The 24,172-nt window shown below is 47.3% G+C and overlaps 1 protein-coding gene across 2 annotated transcripts in view; it reads right to left on the reverse strand.

Moving 5' to 3' along the window:
• Nucleotides 1–22,324, reverse strand: part of Gab1 (GRB2 associated binding protein 1) — a 112,779-nt gene extending 90,455 nt beyond the window's left edge. For both annotated transcript variants that reach the window (XM_057753954.1, XM_057753953.1), the window contains exon 1: nt 21,401–22,324. In XM_057753954.1, the coding sequence (XP_057609937.1) occupies nt 21,401–21,472 (72 nt within the window). In that variant the 5' untranslated portion in view covers nt 21,473–22,324. The remainder of the gene's footprint in view (nt 1–21,400) is intronic.
• Nucleotides 22,325–24,172: the final 1,848 nt, after the last annotated feature.

The following is a 24,172-nucleotide window of genomic DNA, read 5'->3' on the forward strand; positions in this document are numbered from 1 at the left end:
AGGCTGGGGGACACAGAGAAACCACAAAACAGCAGACACTCTGCTCATTTAGGCTACATGTGTGAACTCGGGCTGTCCTGAAGCTGTCGATCCCCTTTTCCCTGCCTCCCCAGAGAAACATTTGCTTTGGTCTGAACAGACATTCCAGGCATAGCCTGCATTTCAGAGCCCAATCTATGCAGCTTCATTTGCAGCAGGAAAGCACTGCTGGAGAAAAGGAAAAAAAAAGGCAAGAAGAAAGAAAATTTTCACCACCTCCCCCCGGCTTTAAACGTAGCCTCTGTGTTAGACTTTACACTCCAAGGTCTTGGATTTCAAATGCTCAAGCAGAGTTGGAAGGTGTGAGCGCACAACTGCACACCTCTCCAAGGTGACTCATCCTCACATGCTCAAGATTAAACACAGCACTGAATCCAGCACCAGGAAGAAAGTTTTCCTCAGGGGCAGAAAGGTGTGTGGGATTTCCAAAAGTACACAGGAGTAGGATCATCTGTGTGGGTCAGGTGAGCAAATGCCACACACAATTCACTTCCTACTCCTGGGAGAGCACAAACACCGTGGAGGCGCAAGCCTTCCTGAAACGAGTTTGGACAGAGTCCTGGGGGTGAGCCGTGTGATGAGGGGGCTGGGTGGAGATGCCAGGGGTGGGCTACATGGCAGTGAGCAGCACTAACACTGCTGCAGGCTAAAATCTGAGCGTGGATATACCCACAATCCCAGCACGAGGGAGGACACCAAGATCAGGAGTTCGAGACCTGGGCTCCAGGGGTCTACTCTACAGTGTGTGGCAGTCATCTATTTTTAAAGACACTTAGCAGATAAAAGAGGCAAGTTGGGATGGATATCTGATATTACAACTACTTTGGGGGTACCTAAAAAAGGCTCTTCTCATGTCGAGACTAGAAGTGAGCAGAGAGGATGGAAGAACTTGCAGGCTGGAGGAGCCTCCAGCTGCATATCTGGAAGCCGAGTTATGGTCCAGGCCTGACTGCTGGAGCAAGTGGTCTTGGACAGAGAATGTTTCTCCGCTTACATTTTCTATACGCCTCATTTTTCTCATTAAGAATAGGAGGAGGGTCAGGGTGTGGTTCAGTGGTGAGATGCTTGTCTTGAAATAAAAGGCCAAAGGTTCAAGCCCAAGTACTGAAAGGAAAAAAAAAGTGTGGCGTTTAAGTCAGTCATGGTGGTACACAATCACAGCCCAAGCATTTTGCAAATCTACCTGGAGACTACCTGGAAATCTACCCTGGAGCATGCAGTAAGATTCCACAGGGAGCTAGAGGCCAATCTGTCAACAGCTTAAACTACTGTCTCCAAAAAAAAAAAAAATGCTGGACAGAGTGGCACATGCCTGCGGCGCCACCCAAAATGCAAGAGGACTTTCCCAAGTCTGAGGTCAGTCTGATCTACATGGAGAGTTCCACACCAACTAGGGCTACCTAATGAGATCCTGCCTCAAGGAAACAAAAAGGATAAATTTTTTTCTCCAGTCATTAAAATAAGAAAAATGGGCCTTTTTGCATGCATGCGTGCGTGCGTGTGGGGGTGGGTGTGGTCACCATTCATCTTGTTCCCTGAGACAGTGTCTCTTACAGGCCTGGCGTTCACTGACTATGGTAAGCAAGCTGGTTGGCCAGCGAGCCCTGGGAGCCATCAGCCTCTGAGGCCTCGGTGCTGGGACGGAAAGCAGGAACCACTCCAGGCAGCTTTCCTCATGGCTTCTGGGAAGGAACGCAGGCTCTGGTGGATGCGAGGTCCTTTGCTGCCTGCACCTTCACCCAGTCCCTGCACTTTATCTCTTTCTTCCATCATTTGCTTTTACTTGAGGTGCTTCAGACTTAGAAAACATGTGGTTTACAGAAACAAGAAACCTCGTGTGAGAATAGGCAGGACCGTGTTCAAGACAAGAACTTACTTCAAAGATGAGGAGGTGTTTAAAGATACAGTTCAAGCTGCCCCTGGTCCAAGCTCAGGCTTCTCACCAAATATTTAACTTCCCAAGTTGGAACTAAACACACTTGCTTTAAAAAAAAATGAATACATAATTGGAGTATCTTCTACTTGCTTAAAAGTTACTTGACAGCTCTGCTGGTTCCATGCTTCACTCACTTTATGTAAACTGAATCCAGGCCATAGGAATGGACCAGCAAAGAGGCTAAGTCTCTGATTTCAGTTAAACTCTGATGCAGACTGGCAAGTGGATAAACAACCAAGTAAGTAATAACCTAGGAAGCAAAGTAAAGTTGTTGGGTCATACAGATAGATTTTTAAAGGTTCAGATATACTGGGAATATTAAGATTTATGAGCTAAGCCAGGCATGGCGAAGTACACCTTTAATCCCAGCACTTGGAAGACAGGAACAGGAAGATCTTTGGTGAGTTTGTGTCCAGCCTGGTCTACACAACCTAGGCTGCACAGTGAGACCGTGTTTCTGTCTCAAAATAATATTAATTAATATTACCTAAAGTCAAATACCAATATAGTATGAACTTCAAGTCATGAACTTCTATGGACATACTCTATTCAAATATAAATAACTATGAAATATAAACATGTTATAGGACTGAATACATTATAGTTCAAGGGTAATTCTAATAAAGAAACAGTTCCCCTGGGCTAAATAAGCCCCTGTGTGGGGAGGGGAGGAGAGAGAGAGAGAGAGAGAGAGAAAGAGAGAGAGAACATTTCTCTTTAGTAGCTTACAAAGTCAAAAATCTGCTAACCTTACAACCTTTTATCTCTGTGCTAAACACCTCCAAAAGAACACCGAGTGTCAGCACTTTGACGGGTCATAAGCCGTCATTTTCCAGTAGCACTTAGATGACTTCCTGATCAGCCTTCCCCCTCTAGTAAGCACTAGGACCCGTTCTCCGGGGTCCCTGGAAACCTCTAGGTTAAATTTATATGGAGTAGAGTAGACTCCAAAAGTAAAACTAGATTAAGGCCAGTAAGAAACATCTAGCAAGCACATGACCACAGCAACATCCAAAAACAAGGGTATAAAGTCACCTGGGAGAAGCAAACACTCCTGTGTGTAGCCTTCCGTGCCTAGAGAAGAGTAGAAGCCATGGAGAGCATCTTCCCGGGTTACCAGCATCAGCGGAAGGAGTTGGCTCTGGGTCACCACCAGCACACAGCAGTAACCCTCCTGCTCAGTTCAGTAGCTAAGCATCTACTGACCCAACTCACTTGCTCTGAGCAGTGCACGGGTGTGGCCTCCTCCTCCCCTAATGACAATAATGATCCTCAACACTTACAAAGCAGAAATGAAGATGTACAGAGATCTCGTAGGCAGATGGGTATGGTCCTTAAGAGGATGGAGTGTTCCTGGGTAAATAAGTGAAGGAGGAGAGGGGAAACAGAAGGGAAGAGGGAGAGGGAAGATGGGGAAAGGAGTTAGTACGACTGTATAGTGGCAAGAATTCCAAGGAGCGTTGTGAGCAGAAAAGCAAAGATGTTGGTGCCAAAATGGATGGAGCTATTAAGATGGATCATTTAATAAAGGTGGTGACACCCATCATATTATAAATATCTCCCAAATCATTATTGATATCTTTGGTCAATATCTCTCTGTGAGGCAACTGAACAGAATGTTAAAATTCTCCCAAGGAAATACTACGCCAGCAACAATGAAAACCAGTCTTCCAGATAAAGACCAAGTTCATTAGGACACAGCAGGAAGACAATTCCCTCACTCCTCTGCTGGTCCACTTCTTGGATGATTTCCTACAAGAGGCGGGGTCTCCAGAGCTCTCATTCTCTATTTGGATTTTGGGTTATACACATATATAAACGATAGTTGAAAAGTAAGTGTTTTGACATCTGTCACTAAGAGTAAGCACTTTGGTGCTCTTTCTAAACCAATACATCTCAAAACTAAAAAGTAGGACAAGCCAGTTTTATATTCACCAGGCAATGGGAAAGGTATTTGAATTCTGAACTAACTATTACAGGAAATAATGTAACTTTAATAACACTCTTTCAAATTCTATAACCAGAATAACCAGTACTGTGGTGAAGAACTAATCCCCCTTCATCTCTCCTCCTCATCTCTAAGCCATCCACAAAGTCTGCACCCTCTTCTGAATGGAAGACATTCTTGTCTGATGGATGTCAACTTAATACCTTCTCTGGCTCAATAACTTTTGAGGACTTAGCAATACTTAGGTACTTTTTAACAGTCTAATCATTCTGAAAATTCTCCTTTAGTTTTGTCATCTTCTAAGTACATCCTTATGGAGGAATACTTTTGATGTCAATCACAACCAAAAAAAAAAGAAAGAAAGAAAGAAAGAAAGAAAGAAAGAAAGAAAGAAAGAAAGAAAGAAAAAAGGCAAAACTAAACACCTGTATTTCCAAAAATCCCATATTCCCCTCATCTCAAAGAAACAAGAAAAAATGTCTCTTAGAGTCGATTCTACCTTCTCATCCCAATGTAAATAATATTTTTATTAGATGTTTGTTCTTTTCCCCTTTGCACTAAGATCAATATCTCCCCAGTATTATCTGAGGCCCACCTCCATCAAATCATCAGGTGGACCAGGGTTGGTTTTTAACTGTGGGATCCTAGGGCTGGGGAGGTGACTCAGCTATTATGTGCTTGCTATGGAGGCCCTGAGTTCAGTCCCCAGCAGTCACAGAAAATAAATAAGTAAAAAGCCAGGTGTGGCAGTGTGCACCTGTCATGTTAATGCTGGAAAACCAGAGCAGGGGGATTCCTGGGCCCTACAGACCAGCTAGTCTAGACAATTAGTGAACTCCAGGTTAGTGAGAGGTTCAACCTCAAAAAAATAAAAAAGGAAGGTGAAGAGCAAGTGAGGACATTGGCGGAGACCTTCATCTTCCATCTGTACCAGAGCACACGTGTGCACATACACAAATATGTGTATCTACAAACCCCACAGACAAACACAAAATAGACAAATATTTGCTTTTCTAAAAACAGAGTCTCTTTTCTTTGTACGTGTATGTGTGTCTATGTCCAGATATACACACGCCACAAGGGTCATGTGGTCAGACCCCTGGAGCTGAGCCGCCCAATGTGGGTGCAGGAAATGAAACCCAGGCCTTCTGGAAGAGCAGCAAGTAAGGACGCTTCTTGATAAGCACCCTCTCCAGCACAACACTTGGGGTTTTATGGGTTTTTTTTTCTTTTAATTAATTTCTCGACCCTTACCTGTACTTACTAAAGTCATCAGATGGGGGAAGAAAATAAAAACAGCAAGGCTTCACTTTAGAAGTGACACAGTGACGTCATGAACATGGAAATTTTTTGTTTTGTTTTGGTTTTGGTTTTTGGTTTTTGTTTTTCGAGACAGGGTTTCTCTGTAGTTTTGGAGCCTGTCCTGGAACTAGCTCTTGTAGACCAGGCTGGTCCTGAACTCACAGAGATCCGCCTGCCTCTGCCTCCCAAGTGCTGGGATTAAAGGCGTGCGCCACCACCTCCCGGCTTGAACATGGAAATTTGAGGGCCACTACCTCAAACCTTGCATTTCCCCAACCCAAAGGACAACAAGGACTCTCCCAAGTCCTAACTAGGGGCCATATTACATCTGAGATCCTGTGCTGAGTTTCTTCGCCTTCCATTTAAAACACAGGTAGAAGAGACAAGCAAGTTTGGCGAGCAGAACTCCTACCCTACAAGAGCAGCAGTGCAGACTCGCTGGTCCGGCTCTGTGGCGACTGCCAATTACAGTAGCCAGACCAGCAAGAGGGCTTGATTACATGTAATTTATAAAAAGTAAACAAGTTGGGCGGCGTATGAACAGTGACTGGTGACCTTCCAGCCAAGAGGTAATAAAGAGCACAGATCAATGACTCAGCAACCCCCCACCCCCAGACAACAATGGCATGTGCTCTATCTAGGAGCATGAGGCAAATGAATATCTGGGTTGATCTGAAGGACAACAGCTCTTCGGACAGAGGCTCTGCCTTGCACAGTCTTTCCCAACCTTGGAGTGTTCAAAATTCACCTACAGAAGTTACTGGTCTTGTCGTTCTGACCAGAGTACAGAAATGCTTTGACTCTAGGGTTACAACCGAACCCTGCATCTTCTAGAATTGCAGCTTCCGGTGGAATCATGAGATAGAACCCCAACAGATAACACGGGGGAGGGGCTGCTCACTGTGGCATGCTGACTGTCAGGGTCGGGCAGTGGTGTGTTGTGGGGCTGGGCTGTACAATACAGGTTTGGTCCTGATACCACCTCCCTCCAGACGCTACAACAGACATCTGCCTTCAGACACAGCCAAATGTCCTGTACCTTGGTAAAACGGCCTCCCCACCTCATACCACACTGACCCCTCTATGGGGAAACATCTCAAGAAACAGGCTTGTTAGTAGTAAGCCAGCTCATGGAGCGTATTTTTGAAATCATAAACATCGCAATGATTCTTGCTCTTAAACATATATAAGGTAGTCTTTTAAGCATATATTAAGGTAGCAAATATATATGTTTTTAGGTATATCCTAATTTTCTGAGAACTGTTCTATTCCCAGGGACCAAACAGTGACATCTCAGGATTGCTTGTGAGCTACCTGGGTGATGACAAAAGTGCCATCTAACTCAGCTGAGTGACCTTTTTGCCACTGTCCTGATCTATCAGCCGACGCATGCAGTGGGACTTTATCTGCAAAGCATTTCTGTCCACTCAACAATCAGTGTACCCATGAATGAATGGTATGTATACAAAAGGGTGGTATCTGGTGACCAAGATAGTTTAAAAGAGCTTAGAATATATTTACATTGCAAAATATATTTTTGCTTACCCTGCCCCTGTGTGTGTATATTCATACATTTTTCCAATTTTTGCAAGAGTTGGTTCCCCCTATTCATCATATACTCCAGGGATCAAACTGAGGTCTTCAGACTTTAAGTTAGTGCTCTGTGGAGGTTTGAAAGAAAATGGGCCCTCAAAGGAGTGGCACTATGAGGAGGTGTGGCTTTGTTGGAGGAAGTGCGTCACTGCAGAGGCGGGCTTTGAGGTCTCATATATACTCATGCTCAAAAGAACACCCAGTGTCTCAATTTACTTCCTGTTGCCTTTGGATCAAGATGTAAGGCCTCTCAGCTCCAGAACCATGTCTGCCTGTGTGTTGCCTTTCTTCCCGCCATGATGATAATGGACTAAACCTCTGAACTGTAAGCAAGCCACTCCGATTAGATGTTTTCCTTTGTAAGAGATGCCAGGGTCATGGGGTATCTTCAGAGCAACAGAAATTCTAAAGCATACCCTTATCTAAATTTTCATTTTCTGCTTGTTTGGATTTGGTTTGTTGGCACAAGGTCTCACTGTGCATCCTTGGCCAGCCTGAAACTCATTCTGTAGTTCCAGACTGCTTTCCAATGTGAAATCATCCTGTCTTAGCTAGCCAAGTGCTGAGATTATCAATCCAAGCCACCACACCTGGTTTTACATTTTCTAAGCAAGGGGATCCCATGAGAGCAAAAGTGCCTGGAGCTCATAGAAGTTGCAATGGGCTCTACCTACCAGTATCGTACAGTCTCTGGGAAAATAAACAACTACGTAAGTAAATAAAACCAAGGGTGGGAGTGGCAGGCTTAAAGACACAGCTGTCTTGCACAGTGTGTCTGTGCCAGTGATGGAGTCCAGGCTAGACCACAGAGAGGAGAATGAGAACCAGCAGAAACTAGTGTAGTTGGAAAAACAGATAAAGAAGGTCAAGCATTCCTGCAGGGGCTAAGGTCTGTGCAAAAGCCCAGAACGACAAGTCTCAGGGCCAACTGGGAACACAAGAGTCCAGAAAAGCTGAGGCAGAGGCTGCCGGAAGAAGGTGGCATCAAGCCTCCTGGAGGGATGTGGTCATGCCACATGAGGAAGCCTGGTGAGCCAAGGCGAAAGGCCTGGCTATGACCAACAGCAAAGGAATGCAGCAGAACCAACAACCTCAGCCCAGGACTATGGTATCATTAGATTATCATTAGATTTCTGTTTCCGAAAAGTGGCCTAGCTGCCTTCGCAAAGAGATCTCTACAAGCCTGGATGCAGAGGCCAGCTAATGACTGCAGCTGTCCGGAGGGAAGGCAGCAGAGCCAACGGTCGAGAGCTGCTGAGGTAAACTAACACGGTCTGTTTCTGGTCACTGTGTACAGAAGGAGAAAGCCTGCGCTCTCAAGCCACTGGAGAAGGGCAGCAGTGCTGAGCACTAGGGACACGATGGGGACACCAGGCCTGAAGGGTGAAATGCTGGCACGGCCACCTGGCCCTTCTACAGAGCAGCTAAGCAATCTGATCCACACACTGGCTGAGAGAATCCCCAGGTTAGCAGCATCAAACGTGAGAGCATTTAACCATGCATCAAGATTTGCATATGGGCTTGACAGGTCAGAAACCACACAAGTTATAACACTTACAAATTTCTTAAGAATTCTGATGAAACTGAGAGCCCAGTGCTTTTTATCCTTTAAACATTGTGTCTGTGGGCACACGTCTGCCACACTGTGCGCAGGAGACGATCAGAGAAAAACTTGGAAGAGCCAGTTCTCTTCCACCACATTGGTTCTGGGGACTGAACTGGGTCATGACACCGAGTGACTGGTTCTGGGGACTGAACTGGGTCATGACACTGAGTGGCCAGTGTCTTTAAAGCTGATCAAGCTGACCCACCTGAGCACAGGGCTTTGAAACTCTCAAGGCGGTCACAAACTCACCATGGATGAAAAGCCACTGACAGGGACGGCAGAAAGGTCACACTGGAGCTCTTAGGAACTCCAGGCATTAAGCAGACTACAGCCTGTGTCAGGAAGCTATAGGAAGGCCTTGGTCATATACACCCAAGAGTTTCAAGAAAAAAACTACAGTTCACCCCTAGTCTTGGTAACATGGTACTCCCTGTAGAAGCTGGTGGACATGGTTTTAGTTCAGGCCATGGAGGACTCGGGTTGCCGTCCACTACCACACTTGAGTGGCAGGTGAGGAAACCAGCGGCCACATCTACAGAACTCAAGGGTAGCCGGGGAAAGGCAGAGACACAAACAGAGTACTGCAGTCCTCCTGCTCCCACTGTAGAAAAACGGAACCAACCTTAACTAAGCCCTGAAGAAACAGTCTCTTTTTAGGAAGCCTTTCTGAATCCCTGGACCAACCTCTCTTTGCCGAATTTAGTAAGAGCCCCATCTCATACGTCACAGTCATCATGGGATGCTGAGCCTGAGCACATCCCATGCCCTCTACCTGCGCGCCAACTCTTGAAGGTGACAGCAGTGTCCCTGGCCTCTCCTTTAAGTTCTTCACTCTACCTTTATAGCCTGCACTCACGGGGAGACTAAAGGATTTACCCTGAGCCCGATGGGACAGCTGGTGATACTGCACAGCCTTAGATAAATCAATCATTCTCCCTGAGATTCCGTTTTATTTATTACTTGTAAAATGAGGGGGCTGGACTCTTCCACAAGTGGGGAAGGAGATACGCACAACTGGAAAGAGCTAGTCGATGTTGTTAATGTTCTTGGTATACAAATCAAAGACAGGCTAAATAAAAAGCCACAGGACACTGAACAAACCTAAATCTGAGGAAGGAACCAGGAAACCTGAGGAGGCGCTAGACAAGGTGATTTATAATTCTGGACTCAAAAGTCTACAGCTGTTTGGTTATACTGTTCAAGAGATTGCATAAGGTCCCACATTTTAGACAAAGCGTAGATGCCCTCTGCCCTCTGGGAAGGAATATCCTTCCCCAAACACCAAAGAGCAATGAATGAAGCAGTGATTGTTTGAAATAAATACACACTTTCTTTGTACTGTGTATACCGTGGGTCAGTTTGAAAACCAACTTCAAAAATTCACGGCGCTTGCTGTTTCTGCTCGGAACATTGCATACTGGGAAATCTGACCCCTGACTATGACGGCTTACAGAAAAAGAAATGAGAACCCGTCTCAATAGGACCCATCTGATTCTGGTTCCTTTCTGGGGGCGCAAATGACTTACCTGCCTCGCGAAGAGGCTGGGACAGAAATGTACCACCAGAGTTAGCCCCTTCTCCAATACTCAGTGTCTCCCGTCACTTTCTCTCGACCCTTCACTGAAACTAGAATTATCAGGGAGAGCTTGTCAGATCAGTTATGACCAGAGACTGGGGTTCAAATGACACCTCCCTAGCTGAGCCAGGCCATTGTTCCTCATCAAGCCCTACACCACCCTCAGAATTCAAGTCATGGAAGGTGGCATCTTACCAAGCATCTCTCGTCCAAAACTGAAATTTGAAAGTGTTTCCACTGAAAGACAAATGTCACCCTGCCAACCAGCAGCCGTCAAATCCTGGCTCCGAGGCTCTGACTGGAGCAGTGTGGGGAGGTCGAGCTACAGACTGAGCTGAGAAGGGGGTGAGTATTTCAATTCTTTAATCAGGTAGTCATCTCTGGGCGGAGTCCTGTAGTCAGAAGTGGCCCAGCCACATTTCCCAGTGCACTAGTAACTGAAGCCGTGTATCATGAGGATGAAGCAAGCAGGCTGCCTACGGAGTGAACACCACCACTATTCGAGTTTTGGCTACTGTACAGTGTCAACGCAAGTTAGGAGCAGAGGGGCGGGGACTCCGGGAATAGAGAAAGACTGACTTTTCTCTGACTTACGAAAGTTAGCAAAAACAATTTTACAGCAACAGGCAAGCCAATGCATTAAATATAACAGAAACCACAACAACAATATGCCAAGCTCTCAAAATCCCTATGCCACAGTATATACTAGAGAAAACAGTGCCAAGTGTTTGCCTGGGCTAGAGAGGTGGCTCAACACTTAAGAGCATTCACTGCTCCTGTCGAGGTCCTAGGTTCAGGTCACAGCAGCTGCACTGTAGCTCACAGCTGTCCATCACTCCAGTGCCAGGGGAGCTGATTTCCATCTGCTGCCCTCCACCAGCACCGGGGACACGTGGTGGCAGTGCAGACGTGTATCCCGGCAAATGCATCCGTGCAAAATTAAACAAGTCAGTCTAGAGAGGTCTTTAAATAAACAAGATTATATTTATCTGCTTATTTCATGCTAATGCAAAGATAAGTTCAACTTTATCTGGTGTTGTGAGAGTAAGCAATACAGCCTGATTTGCTTCTTGATATTGTGCCCCTATTCATCAGAGCAGCGGGCAAACCTCTTTTCTAACAGAAAATGGAGCTGTCATTGTCACTGGCCATGGGCTGTACTCTTGAGAAGACCGTCTAAAACCGGACTCAAGCTACTTGATTCAAAGCAAAAGAAAATAAATAAAAGGGGAAGGAAACACACTTGACAGTATAGTTAAAGCAAAGTTCAGAATTTTTCTTCCTTTAACAAAATGACGGGAGATTTTTTTTTTAAATGAAATGTTTAGATTTTAGTATATTGTTTTTAATTCAAAAAACAATGTGGCGATTTGGTTCCCAGCTCCCTTTCAAGACATTGTTGTTTAGAACAGACATTTACCAAGGCCAAGGAGGAACTCAAAGCAAGAAGCTGAGAGAAAGAGAAAGAGAGAGGAGGGAGAGAAGAGAATAAAAAAAAAACCTAGCAAACGCAGCACTCTTTGCAATGCATAAAAACGAAAGATAACTTAGTTTAGAAAAATGACAAACATCTCTGGAAAATACGCCAAGGTGACTTTAACAGCAGGAAAATATTAAATCACTCACGTTACCCCTTCTTGCCGCTTTCTCCTTTACAAAGTACACCGTCCCGGTGTGCTGTGCCGTGCCTACAGCAGCACAGCTAAGGCGAGCCACATGGAAAATTTTTGTGCAGATAATGGTGCAGGACAGAACTTGGCGGCTACCAGTGGTAATCAGCAGGCTTCAAGAGCTAAAGTAGCAGAGATAAGGACCAAATATGCACTGCAAGGCCCTGCCCTCAGAGCTGCAGGGCAACCCAAAGCCTGTGAGCTTTCCACTTTGCTACAAATTTGGAAATGAGAAGTTTTCAAGTAGGGAGATATTTTCCCCCTCTAGGTGTATAAAAGAATTACCTAAAATATAAACACTCTTTCTTCCAGGTCAGGAACCCTTGTGTTATTGAAGGTGCCCATTTGTACGAGACCGGAATGACTCATCTAAAACTTCTAGCTCCTAAAATGACTGCCCAACTATTCTGCAGCCTACATGCTGCCTACAATTCATGAAAGTTCCCAAACCACCCCATCCTGAGTCAGCAGTGGAAGAGTCTACATATTTAACAAATTTGGAAATTCACATCACAATAGACCACTTTCTCCTCAGTAATCATAAAGAATACTAATTTATTTGTGCTGAGGTCCAAGAGGAGAGGAGAAAGAGCCTCGCAATTCTAAGTTTTCTGTAGTTAGTGGACACATGGACTGAGAAAAAGGGAGTCACAGAAATGTGACTCTCCTCCAAGTTCCCATGGCAGATTCAGAGGGAGCTCTGGCTTGCTGGGAATGAGCATTGTCCGCGCAGGGAATAGGAGAGACCCTCACATCCCATCAGCAGTCAGAAGGGGTTTCACGTGATTCGCCGGTATTATTCTCCTCCAACACTGGCTGGCACTCACACAGCTGGGCTAAGATGGCTTCCAGAGTCCAAGTTCAGACGCTAGCAGCTCAGAAGCAGAGGAATCAAAGGCTCTTTCATTCTTCTTCCCACCCGAACATGCTCCCTCTCTGCTGTAAACTGAAGGCTTGCCAGAATGAATTATCTAGCTCAAAACAGACATAAAGAAATCTTAAATCACACAGGTGCCTTGGAATTTTAATAAGCCAAGGTGACCATACAGGTTGCTATGTTTCTTTCTTCTGGGTTGCAGAAAACACACTGTGGTTAGGAGTCCATGAGAACCTGGTTAGATCATAGCAGAAGCAGAATTTCTTCAATGAGAAGTTACAGCTGACATCCAAACTCTAGGTGTGAAGCCCAAGCATCCTGAAGCACTTCTTGTCACTTAAACGTCCTCTTTTCTTTATTGAAAACCTTCCTTCCCGTAGGATTCTGCTGCAGCTGAGGGCAGCACCTTGAGCCTGCCTTCCTGGAACAGCCTGAAACGCTGGTGGCAAGTTCTCTGTGGTCTCTTCTTCCTGTTCTGCTCGCAGTTTGAACTCTGAAACAATTACAATCTGGAGCCCTCATCTGGCATTTAACCACAGAGAGTTCCATAGCCAGTTTCTTCGGAAAGGTATTTAAATGTGCGTGCATCTCTAACTTGTTTCCACAGATTAGAAACTCCTCACAGGGAGGGAACAAATGTCTCCACTGCATTCCACACAAGGCCCAGGACCAAAGCTCCCGAAAGCAGCAGATAAGCTGTAGACGTCAACCCTGAGCCAGTGCTTGTCAGTGCCCCAGCACGTGAGCACTGCAGCTGACTGTCCGACTGTCCATCTGCCTTCTGTGCTGACTGCAGCTGATGTCCGCCTGTCTGTAGGGGAACCTCAGCCAATCACCTTGCTTGAAAGGCAGAGTCCCCTGAGGTTATTTTTTACTAATAAAGATTGCGGGCTCTCCGTGTCCCTTCTCTTTCCCTCTTCACAGTGGAAACCTCAGTTTCATAAGTCTTAACCTTATTAAAGCTGAATATTTAATATAATTTCTGTCTGCCATTCATTTACGCCATAACACCGTCCACCTGCCTTCTGTGCTGACTACAGCCGTCTGTCCACCTGCCTTCTGCGCTGACTACAGCCAACTGTCCGCCTATCTGTCTGCGCTGACTACAGCCAACTGTCCGCCTATCTGTCTGCGCTGACTACTGCCAACTGTCCACCTGTCTGTCTGCGCGCTGGCTACAACCGTCTGTCCACCTGCCTTCTGCGCTAACTACAGCCAACTGTCCGCCTGCCTTCTGCGCTGACTACAGCCGTCTGTCCATCTGCCTTCTGTCCTGACTACAGCCACCTGTCCGCCTGCCTTCTGCGCTGACTACAGCTGACTGTCCATCTGTCTGTCTGAGCTGATTACAGCTGACTGTCCGTCTGCCTTCTGCGCTGACTACAGCCAACTGTCCATCTGTCCATCTGCCTTCCGTGCTGACTACAGCCGACTGCCTGCCTGCCTTCTGCACGGACAGAAACACTGGGGAGGCCACAGAGAATTCCTACCATGTTTCTGCAACTATCAGAGATGAGCAGTAAGGCCTAATGCGCAGCTCCCTGTCAGGAAATGTCTAACAGGATGGTCTAAGAGGATGCTCTGGCTGGAGCTCTCACTGCCCACCCCCCATAAGAAAGCAGAATCAGGTAGGAGGCCGAGGCACAGCCCAGCACTCAGCCTGAGTTTCCTCCACAGCAGGCGGAAGGCACAATGAAATGCTCAGTGCTTTTTGTCCCTCACTATTCTGAGTCTCAGGCTCAGTCCTCCTGCCTCTGCCTCCCAGGGCCTGCAGATTTGAGCTGCAAGACCCCCCCCTTGTAAAGATACAAGGTCTTTTTTTAAAATTTTAACCTCAAACTATCTAACTTTGAGTGACCTTAAACTTCTGATCATTCTGCCTCCACCTCCCAAATGCAGGATTGCTGATACTCTCCACCATGGCCATTTTTCCACATTGCTGAGGACTGACCCAGGGCTTCACCCGGCATACATGCTGGGCAAGCACTCACTCAACTACTCCACAGCCTCAGACCAAAGGACATCTTAATTTTTCTTAAACAGCAGAATTCTAAATCCATAGTCCTGACAGATGCCTTGATGATTTAGCTGACCTTCTATCCCACCCTAATCTTGTTTGCCTTCAAGAATGGGGTGTCTAATAGCCAGAAGTTCCTCTTCAGGTAGGCTAGCCAAACTGGAAGCTGGTTGGCTCTAAGCTGGCTGAGAAAGAGACCACCAGATGGCTGCTAGCTCAATTATAATCCTATCTGCATGGCAAACAACGCACCTCCCAATGTCAGTACAGTTTAGAGTTGCCATGTTGACACTGGAAGGAAGCATAAAAGGAAGAAGGAAAAGCAACACTTGAATGGTCCAAGAAATCTCCACCTATTCCCAGAAAAGACACAAATATTCCTCCACTTCATTAGCCAGTTACTCCTCATAATTTTTTTTAGCCTGTCTATAACTTTCCCAATCCCAAGAGTTGAAAAGTTTCTAAATCGACTTTCCACTTCTGTTCTTGGCAGAGCTGAATGTCCTCTCCACAGCCCCGTGAGAGCTGAATGTCTCTCCGACTCTTAATGTCCCCGCGAGTGCCTGCATCTTGGTTTTGGTTCCACAGTTTTAGAAGGAAAGGAAGGATCCAGTTTGGGGGTAAAAAATGTCACTGAAACTACCACATGACATAGTTTTCATACAGTAATTCTGAACCCCCAAAAGCTAACAGTGGTATTTAGGGATCCAGCGAGCATAACGGGGGAGTTTTTTACAACTTACCATTCTGTCCAGGCACGACAAAAGAATTACCTATCATTAACTAGTTGGAAGGCTTAACATAATTGATAGTTAAAGCCCCGTGTTAATAGACAATGGTCCTGCCATGCTTCAGAAGGTGGAGTGGAGACAGCAGAACTTGAAGTAAACTATTCACTAACACGAAGATAACAGGAAAAACGTCCCCAATTGAGAAGTCATTCGACTTCAACATAAGGCCATGAGAGCAGACCGTGGGCTTGAGGTTAGCACACAGCGTCCGTTATCCTTGAGCCAAGGGGATGCTGCACAGGCTCCCCTCCTCCGTGTCAGATGGCAGGTACCCACCCAGTGAGAAAGGTTATTTCTGTTTCTAGGATCACTTCCAGAACGAGGAGTGTGTTCCCAAAGTCCAGACCAAAAAAACTGCCCCATTAATTGACAACTGCAGTAGACAGAGCTCAAGCCGGGGGACAGATGGCATACCCACCCAAGAACTCGCCACTCGCTGAGGCCTTGCTGCAGGGCCGTCTTCTGACAAGCCGCCTTGCTCTGGCTGCCCAAGCAGGTTCTCTGACTGAGATGGAACACCTGCTCCTCCCTGACACCTGCCCAGAGCTGGCAGCAGGCTGTGTGTCCCAGCTCACTGGATGTCCAGGCTGGAGGGAGATTAGAGGGAAGCTCCACCTGCAGAGATATGGTGAGAGCCAGCTGGCTGGAGGCAACCCTTTATTAACTCATTTACACCTACTTCTGTGAAAATTTCAAATTCTACTGAAAATTTCTGATACTTTAAAAAAAAAATTTAAGAAAAACTTCTACTGGGTTTGTTCTTTGAAGTTTTCAAGTATGTATAACGTACACTCTGAATATTATAATCCCCACCAATACTTTTAAAAGAAATCCTTATGAATCTGAACACCTATCAAGATGCATCTTTCACGTATTATCAGGAGAGATGTTCAATGGTTACCAACACAAACACAAAAATAAAATGTTTAGGGAGGCCGGGTGGTGGTGGCACACGCCTTTAATCCCAGCACTTGGGAGGCAGAGGCAGGCGGATCTCTGTGAGTTTGAGACCAGCCTGGTCTACAAGAGCTAGTTCCAGGACAGGCTCCAAAACCACAGGGAAACCCTGTCTCGAAAAACCAAAAAAGAAAAAAAAAAGAAGTTTAGGGAGATAAAAAGCCTTAACTACCCTGACCTGACCACTACACACATGTACTAAATCACCACACTGTAGCCCCAAATGCTTGGACAGCTGTTAAAACGTTTACATGTTGCTTAAGACGTCACCGTGGCAAGGCTCATGTCTACTAGGAAGGACAATCTTATTAATCTTACTTTTTATTAGGGATGAGTGTGTGCGTAAGTGTGTGTTATGTGTGTGCATGCGTGCACTGTACATGCACACGCGTGCGCTATGAAACTTGGGTTAAGGTCAGAGGACAACTTTCAAGAGCCAATTCTCTCCTTGCAAGGATGAAACTCGGGTGATCGGTGGCGGTGTGCTCTTGTCCACTAAGCAATCTCCCCTCCCCCACCCGCACTCTCCCCACTCCTTGCCCAGATGAAGCTTGAACTTTGGCTCTTCCTGCTTCCCCCTCCCAAGTGCTGGAATTGCAGCTTGAGACAGTGTGACTGGTTCAGAGATGCTGGACATCAAACACAGGACTTCCTGTCTGGTAGGCCAGGCCGAGCTACAGTCCAGTCCTGCAGATTTAAAGTGTAATAAGAAATTTGAGCGCTACCTTGGAGTTCCCTCCTCTCTATAACCCTGGTAACTAAGCTCTGGACAGCGTTCAGCAAAAGGAAAAGAAAGCCGGGGGATGCTCAGCTCCACTGCAGACAGTCTTTCACAAGCTGCCAGAGAATGGTACATACAGGAAGTTCTTACCACTCTGCACAGAAGAGACTGAAAAGAATCAAAACTAAAGTTGACTAAAGAATCAACTTCCGACTCAGGAGTCTTCTTCCTTTATCCCATGTCACTTTCTCTCTCTGAGAAGTTCATGGAAGGTTCCTCTACCAGATGAGCACAGGGCAAGCGAAAAGAAAGTACGAAAACTGACCACGGGAGCAAACACAGAAGCAGGAGCTAAGAAGAATTTGTCAGGGGCCATGTTCTGGGATGGTTTTTAAGATGAAATCAATATAATTTTATTTCGCATGTGTATTTGGTATGCATGTGTGTTCATGTATGGGCACACACGTATGTACAAGTGCAGGTATGTGAATCATGTTTGCAGGCCCACAAATGAGATCAGATGTCTTTCTCAATTCTCCTCCACCTTATTCATCAAAGGAGGAACTCTCTTCAATGTGGGAGCTTGCTAATTCCAGCTGATCTAGCTAGGCAGCTGGCCCGAGTATGCTGCATCTAGCTCCCTGGAGCTGGAATGACAGGCTGCCACCATATCTCCCTGCTTCTCACATGAGCTCTGAGGATCAGAACTCCAGTTCTTATAATCATGAAGAAGATTAATCCACTAAGCCATCTCCCTAGCCCTAAAGTTTTGTTGTTGTTGTTGTTTTGTTTTGTTTTGTTACAGACCTTAACAATGATCTCAATCAGTGTTTGGACCACTCTACAAATACTGCAAACAGTGAGACAAACTCCCACAGGCAACATTTCCCAGCAGAACCACGATGCTCAAACTCCCAGAAGTCTCATTTAATAATTACAGTACAAGCCTCCAAAATAAGCTTTTCACAGTGAATCTCCTCATTAAAAACCATTATCGGGCAGAAGGATGGCCCAGCGGGTTAAGGCACTTGCCCCTAAACCGGGCAGCCTGGGTTTAATACTCAGGACCCACATGGGAAAAGGAGATTAACAGACTCCAACAAGCTGTTGTCCGACCTCCACTGCATGTATGCACACACACACAATAAATAAAGACTAGACTTTAAGAAAAGAAATGGCAGGGTGGTGACATCTCTCTCATCCCAGTGCTTGGCAGAAGAAGCAGACAGAGTTCTGTGAGTTTGAGGCCGGCATGATCTACATATCAGGTTCCATGCCAGCCATGGCTACACAGTGAGATCCTGTCTTTAAAAAAAAAACAAGGAGGTGAAAGACAGCTCAGTTGTGGAGCATTTGCTACTATTATGTGTGAGGCCTCAGGGCCTTGGATTCCACCCCCATAAACACACACAGACACAGACAGACACACACACACACAAATTGAAAAATAAAAAAGCACTACCAATCAGTCTTTGGCCTACTTTGCAGGATTCTGTTAACCAAAGAAAATAAGAATAGAAAAATGCATGTGGACATGGTCTCTGTCCTCCCTGGTCAAAACTGCTTTTGCAGAAACAAAGCCAGACACCAAAGTCAAAGGTTCAAGAATCTGAGGACGTCAAATCTTGTGGAGAATAAACCACTTGGCAGTCCGCCATGCCATCTTCTTGGCAATCACCTGTTCACCGTCATCCTGGGCCGTCCTCACCTACTTCACGAATGTGTAAAGACTCACCAGTCATCTAGAAAGAGAGCTCACTTAATACCTCCCACAGAAGCACCAGGAACTCAGCTCAACCCTCACCCCCCTTGTAAAGGCCAATCACGATGCTGCACCTTGGCATGCTAACAGTGGAGAGGGGGGGCACAGAACTCCTGGATCTCACTAACTGGCAGTCGACCCTAGTCAGTAAGTCCGAAGTCCCAGGGAGACACTTTGAAAAAGGCTCCTGAGGAACGGCACATCTGAGGTTGACCTCTGGATACCTACCACAGGTGAACTTACACATACCGCATGCAACACACATGCACTCACAAACACCTCAGGGTGGGGGGGAGAGAGGGAGAGGAAGAGAGATAGGGAGAGGGAGAGAGAGAGGGAGAGAGAGGGAGATGGAGAGACAGAGAGAGACTAGTTTTCCACCTTTGGCTTCCCCCACATCCTTCTGCTTACTGAGAACACAATTTAGGAACCCAGTTTTCTCCTGAAGGCATCTATAAAACCCCTGACTACTCAACTTGGACACACAGATATAAATACTTTGCATTTCGGCCGCCTTTCTCCATGTATACTTTGTTGTTCCCCGAACTTTAAAAGTATGGAAGAGCAAAGACTGGGTCTCACTCTTCAGTGCTGTGACTCTGCTCGGAACTTCTTGAGTTCTCAGATAACAGACTCACAGAAAAGTCTAGTCTGAAATGACCGTATGACCCAGCAGGCCTAGCCCCATGTTTGGCAAACTGCTGTAAAACATGGCCATGAGACCACGCTTCCCTGACTCAGAAGCTAACAGGGTTTGATCTAATTGGGACTTGAATGGGAGAAAATTGTTGTGGTCAACAAATGATAGGTGTAAATATACATAATCACACACATATATTCTCCCACACCTCATGTATTTGTATCTATTTATTTATTATTAATACCTGTATTGGGAATAAACTTTATTTTGTTTTTGTTCGTCTTTGAGATATAGCCCTGGCTACCCTAGAATTTGCTTTGTAGACCACACTGGCCTCCCATTTCTATCTCCTGAGTGCTGGGTGGTACGGGCATATGCCACCATGCCCAGTTTTCACTTCATTTGGCCCTTGTTAAGAACATTGGCTGTTGATTTTCTTCCTGCGAGGCTTTCCCCATTCTGTACTTCCTCCCCTTGTGGCTGGTGCCCATCACAGAGCTCAGTAGCACTAGTGAGCCTATCAGCAAACAGACTGTACTTTAGCTCTCCCAAGAATCCTTTCCTAAGCAGAGCCTTCTCAGGCCTAGTGTTTCCAGCTCCCCACCCTCCCCTTTCACACACAATTGCCTCTCTACAACTCATTCTGGAGAGGCCACAGCCACTCGCAAAGTTTTGCAATCAAGTTGCCATCTTTACTAAGATATCCAGGAAAACCGTGACAGATGGAAAGACATCTTTAAGGAGGGGAGGGAATCCTCTGACAATTTATTGAATCATTCTAGCAGAAAGTAAACCAGAAACTGCGGGTGAGCTCTGGGAAATAAATGCCCCCCCCCTTTCATGCAAGCAGGCAGTGAGTAATCGGATTAGCTTGAGGTGGGTACTTGGTGGAGATTCCCTTCAACCAGAAACAGGTTCCCTCAATACCGGTAGTGAACTCTACCGAAGAAGGTACACTGTACATTTTGCTTTTGGAAAACACGTTTACTCGAAAAATATTTGCTTCGGCTGCCAGGACAAAGTGTCATTTCTTTGCTGGCAGGGGACAACGTAAAATTAGCCGATCTGAAGGAAGGCTTAAGATTCCAGAGTTCTGAGCCTCCTCAGATTTCCACTGAAGTAATGGAGGTTTCTTCAAGATAGTTTCCCTAACAGCGAACACAGTTTAACTCACGATCGGCATCTTGAATAAATTACACAAATACCATTTAAGCTGTTCTGGTGCCCTGGAAAAGAATCACAACACTCAGAAATCCCTGCTGGCTTCAGCTGTCTCCTCCTGCCGGGCTTGACAGCGCGTCCGAAGGCGCCCAAATATTGGCCACCAGGCTCCCCCCAGCGCCTTCTTGTCGCATCAAACCGCCAGCATTTGTCGGGCCAAACTCTAGCGTCCCTCAAAGCAAAACCGCGAAAATGTGAACCCTGCTAAGCAGATGGTAGGGCGCGTAATAACTCCCCCACCCCTTTCCCCTGTGCCAGTATTTAGAGAAGTTCGCCTATACTATCCATTTCTCGCGTCCACGGTTCGCTTGCCTCAACCTCCTATAGGCGCAGAGGGGGCGCGAACCCAAGGGAGAACCGATGATCACTACTTCCTCCGCTGCTTCTCGATGCGGGGAGATTTAACAACTCCTCCATGAGAACCTGATGCAGATAAGAGAAGGCTCTTTTTCCCCGTGTCGCCCCACACATGCTAAATAGAATTAACAACAAGGAAAGTATGTCTGCAGCCGGCTTTGAGCCTGGGCCCCTCTAAGGGGCGACGAGGCCTTCAAGGAAGGCGGTCTGCAATATGAAGGGAGAAAGTTTGGCCACCAAGTGGACATCAGGGTGTGAAAGGACCGCACCCGGTCCGAAGCCGGCCGGCCGAGAGAGGGATCGAGGAAGAGGAGGGCGGGATTCGTGGCAGAGCTCGGCGAGCAGGCTGCTACTGCCGCGGCCGGCAGTGCCCTGACCTGTACTTACATAACGCTTCAACTTCTTCTCCGGAGGGGACTTGCGGAGCCATCCCGAGCAGACCACTTCGCCGCCGCTCATGGTGCACGCCGTGAGGGCTCGAGGGCCAGGCACCGGAGGGGTCAGTGGACACAGTGGACGCGCTCGGGACACGGCGGGCACGTATAGCCAAGAGGTCCTCGCAGCTTCCCTCGACGGGGTGGTCAGGTCCCGTGCGCCCTGGGTCGGCTCTCGAGCCTCTCTCTTCTGCAGATCCGCGGGCCGAAGCGGAATCCGAGTGGAGCAGCGGGGACCAGAGCTCGCCGGCCTTCTTTCAGTGCACCCTCCTGGCCGCGAGGCTCGGCGGGACCGCCTCGACAGCGGTCGGGCTTGGCTAGGACTCGGCCGGGACCCGGAGCTCAACGCCCAGCGCTCCGCCCGTTGGGGACAGGACCTCCCGCGAGCGCTCCCTGCTGCGGACCCCACGCTGCACGCGTACACACAATGCCCGCGCTCGGTGTCCGCTCCGCTCCGCCCGCTGGCGCTTTCAGTGAACGGGGCGCGATCTTCTTTCCCCTCCTCTGAGGAGGGTGCCCGGGAAAGCGTGCGGCGTCCCGGTGGCAGCGGACGCGGGAGCTGGTCTCGATCCGCCTAGGGAGCCCGAGGACCGGCGGCGAGGCGCGGGGCGTCGCCGGGCGTCGGGAGGGTGGGTCTGCACTCCAGCCTCCGACGAGGGCGGAGATAGGCGCAGGGACGAGGCGCTGGGCGGCTCTGCTGAGGGGAGGGACCCCCTCTGTCCAGTCCCCTGCGCTCCTCCCCCACCCGGGGGCGCGCGGCGGGTTCGGGGAGGTGCAGCCCGGGCTCTGGCCCTCCTTCTTCTGGCCTTTCCGCCTCCCCTTCCCACGATCGGTCGCCTCTAGCTTCTGCCCAGACTTTCTCTGAAACTCCTCCGGAGCGCTTCCAGCCAAAACAACAAGGGCCAGGGAGGCGGGGCCGGCGCTGGGAGGGAGCGAGATGGCAGAGGCACCCTGGGATCTGTAGTCAGCCTCGCGGCGCGCTGGGGTCCTCGCCGCCACGCCGCCCTGAGCCCACGCGCTGGGGAAGGCGGCAGTCTCCGGAGCGCAGCGCCACCCCCGCACGAGTGCGGGAGCGGCGGGCGCACTCGCCAGCTCGGTCTGAGTTTGCTATCTTGACACTACCCTGTGTCAGTTAAGAGTTTGGACTTTCCTGTACCTTCGTGATCGGGAGTTTTAGAGGGTTTTCTCGACTTGACAGCCTGAATAAATAAAATAATAATAACCCAGCCAAGAAGGTCCCGGTAGTGTGAGGCTGAAGGGCTGTGACCCCTGGACCAGGAGTGCTCCATGCTGTACACTGGGAGCAGAGAGAAACCTCCAGGACTTCTAGGGCCCGACCCAAGGAGCCTTCTATCCAGGGTATGATCGCTTAACCGCCAACAAAGCATTCAGCTGCATGCAGTATATCTGAGACACGATAAAATCTCACACTACCTCCATTCGTGGGCACTTTCTGCCAGTTTGCTTTGTATTTGCTTAAAACCTGCCCTAGGGTGTTGGACAGGAAACAGAATCGTATTGGATATCCTAGTTCTATTTACTTTCTTGTGTGTTTTACAGTTATTGTACCTGGGCCGTTTGGTGCAGTCCTGTAATAGAGCTCTTATTTGTGGGTGTATTTGGAACAAAGCCTTGGAACAAATTTTAGTAGGTAATATAGATAATCAGATAAAAGTTCTGAAGAGCTGGGTGTGGTGGGGAGGCAGAGGCAGGCCTGTTCTCTGAGTTCCAGGCCAGTCTGGTCTACAAAGTGGGTTCTATCTAGGATAACCAGGGCTACAAAGAGAGACCCGGACTCAAAAGAGGGGGAGGGGTTGTGTGAAATTATGAATAGATAAACGAGCATTTGTGAAAAGTGTAAGCTTGGGGTTCCTAATAAACAGATGTCTGGGTTTGGAATGTTGTAGCTTGTAGAGAGAAGACAGTGCTAGGAGCCCTGCCCTGCAAACTCCTACCTGAGGAGGGAGAGCAGGGGGAAAGAGAGACAGAACAGACGGTGGAACTGAGGCAGGAGGAGGCAGAAGTGAGGAGAGGAAAGAAAATAGGTGCTGGATTAGTATTAAGACAAAAAACCTGCGTGTATAAAAAGGAATGGTGAGCTCCTTGCCACAGTGTTCTTTTCAAAAGGAAGCGTGTCATCTGTTTTGTGACGTTTGACTTTGGGAATTTCAAATAGAGCTTTTTCTTTCGAATAGGTTTCAGTTGTTCCATTTCTATATGTAAAATCTTTAACTGTGTCAATTTACACCTGTAACCCCAGCACTTGGGAGACTGAGACAGGAGGATTGCTGTGAGTTCCAGATCAGCCTAGGCTGGAACATGAGACCCTATCTCAAAAGAAGACAAATTTGAAGTGTTGCATTAGGGCTCTGATGTTAAGAGCACTGGCCGTTCTTCCTGAGGACCTGGGTTTAGTTCCTAGCATCCACATGGTCCTAGGGGATCAGACATTCTTGAACCCTCTACTGCTCTCCATAGGTACCAAGTACATACAAGGTACACAGACATACATGTAAGCAAAACACCTATACGCATAAAATAAAAAATAATTTTACTAAGTATTGCCTTAGTTTTGTGTTTGAGCCCATGAGATATGCTCCATATATTATACATTATTATAGAAATATTTACATTCTTACCTTTACATCATCGATTGAATCATATTTTGTACGCGTGCATTAAAGGATCTACCAGTGTGATGGCATATGCTTCTTTTTTGGGAGGG

Source organism: Chionomys nivalis, chromosome 21, assembly GCF_950005125.1.
Source record: "Chionomys nivalis chromosome 21, mChiNiv1.1, whole genome shotgun sequence".
NCBI classification, from domain to species: domain Eukaryota; kingdom Metazoa; phylum Chordata; class Mammalia; order Rodentia; family Cricetidae; genus Chionomys; species Chionomys nivalis.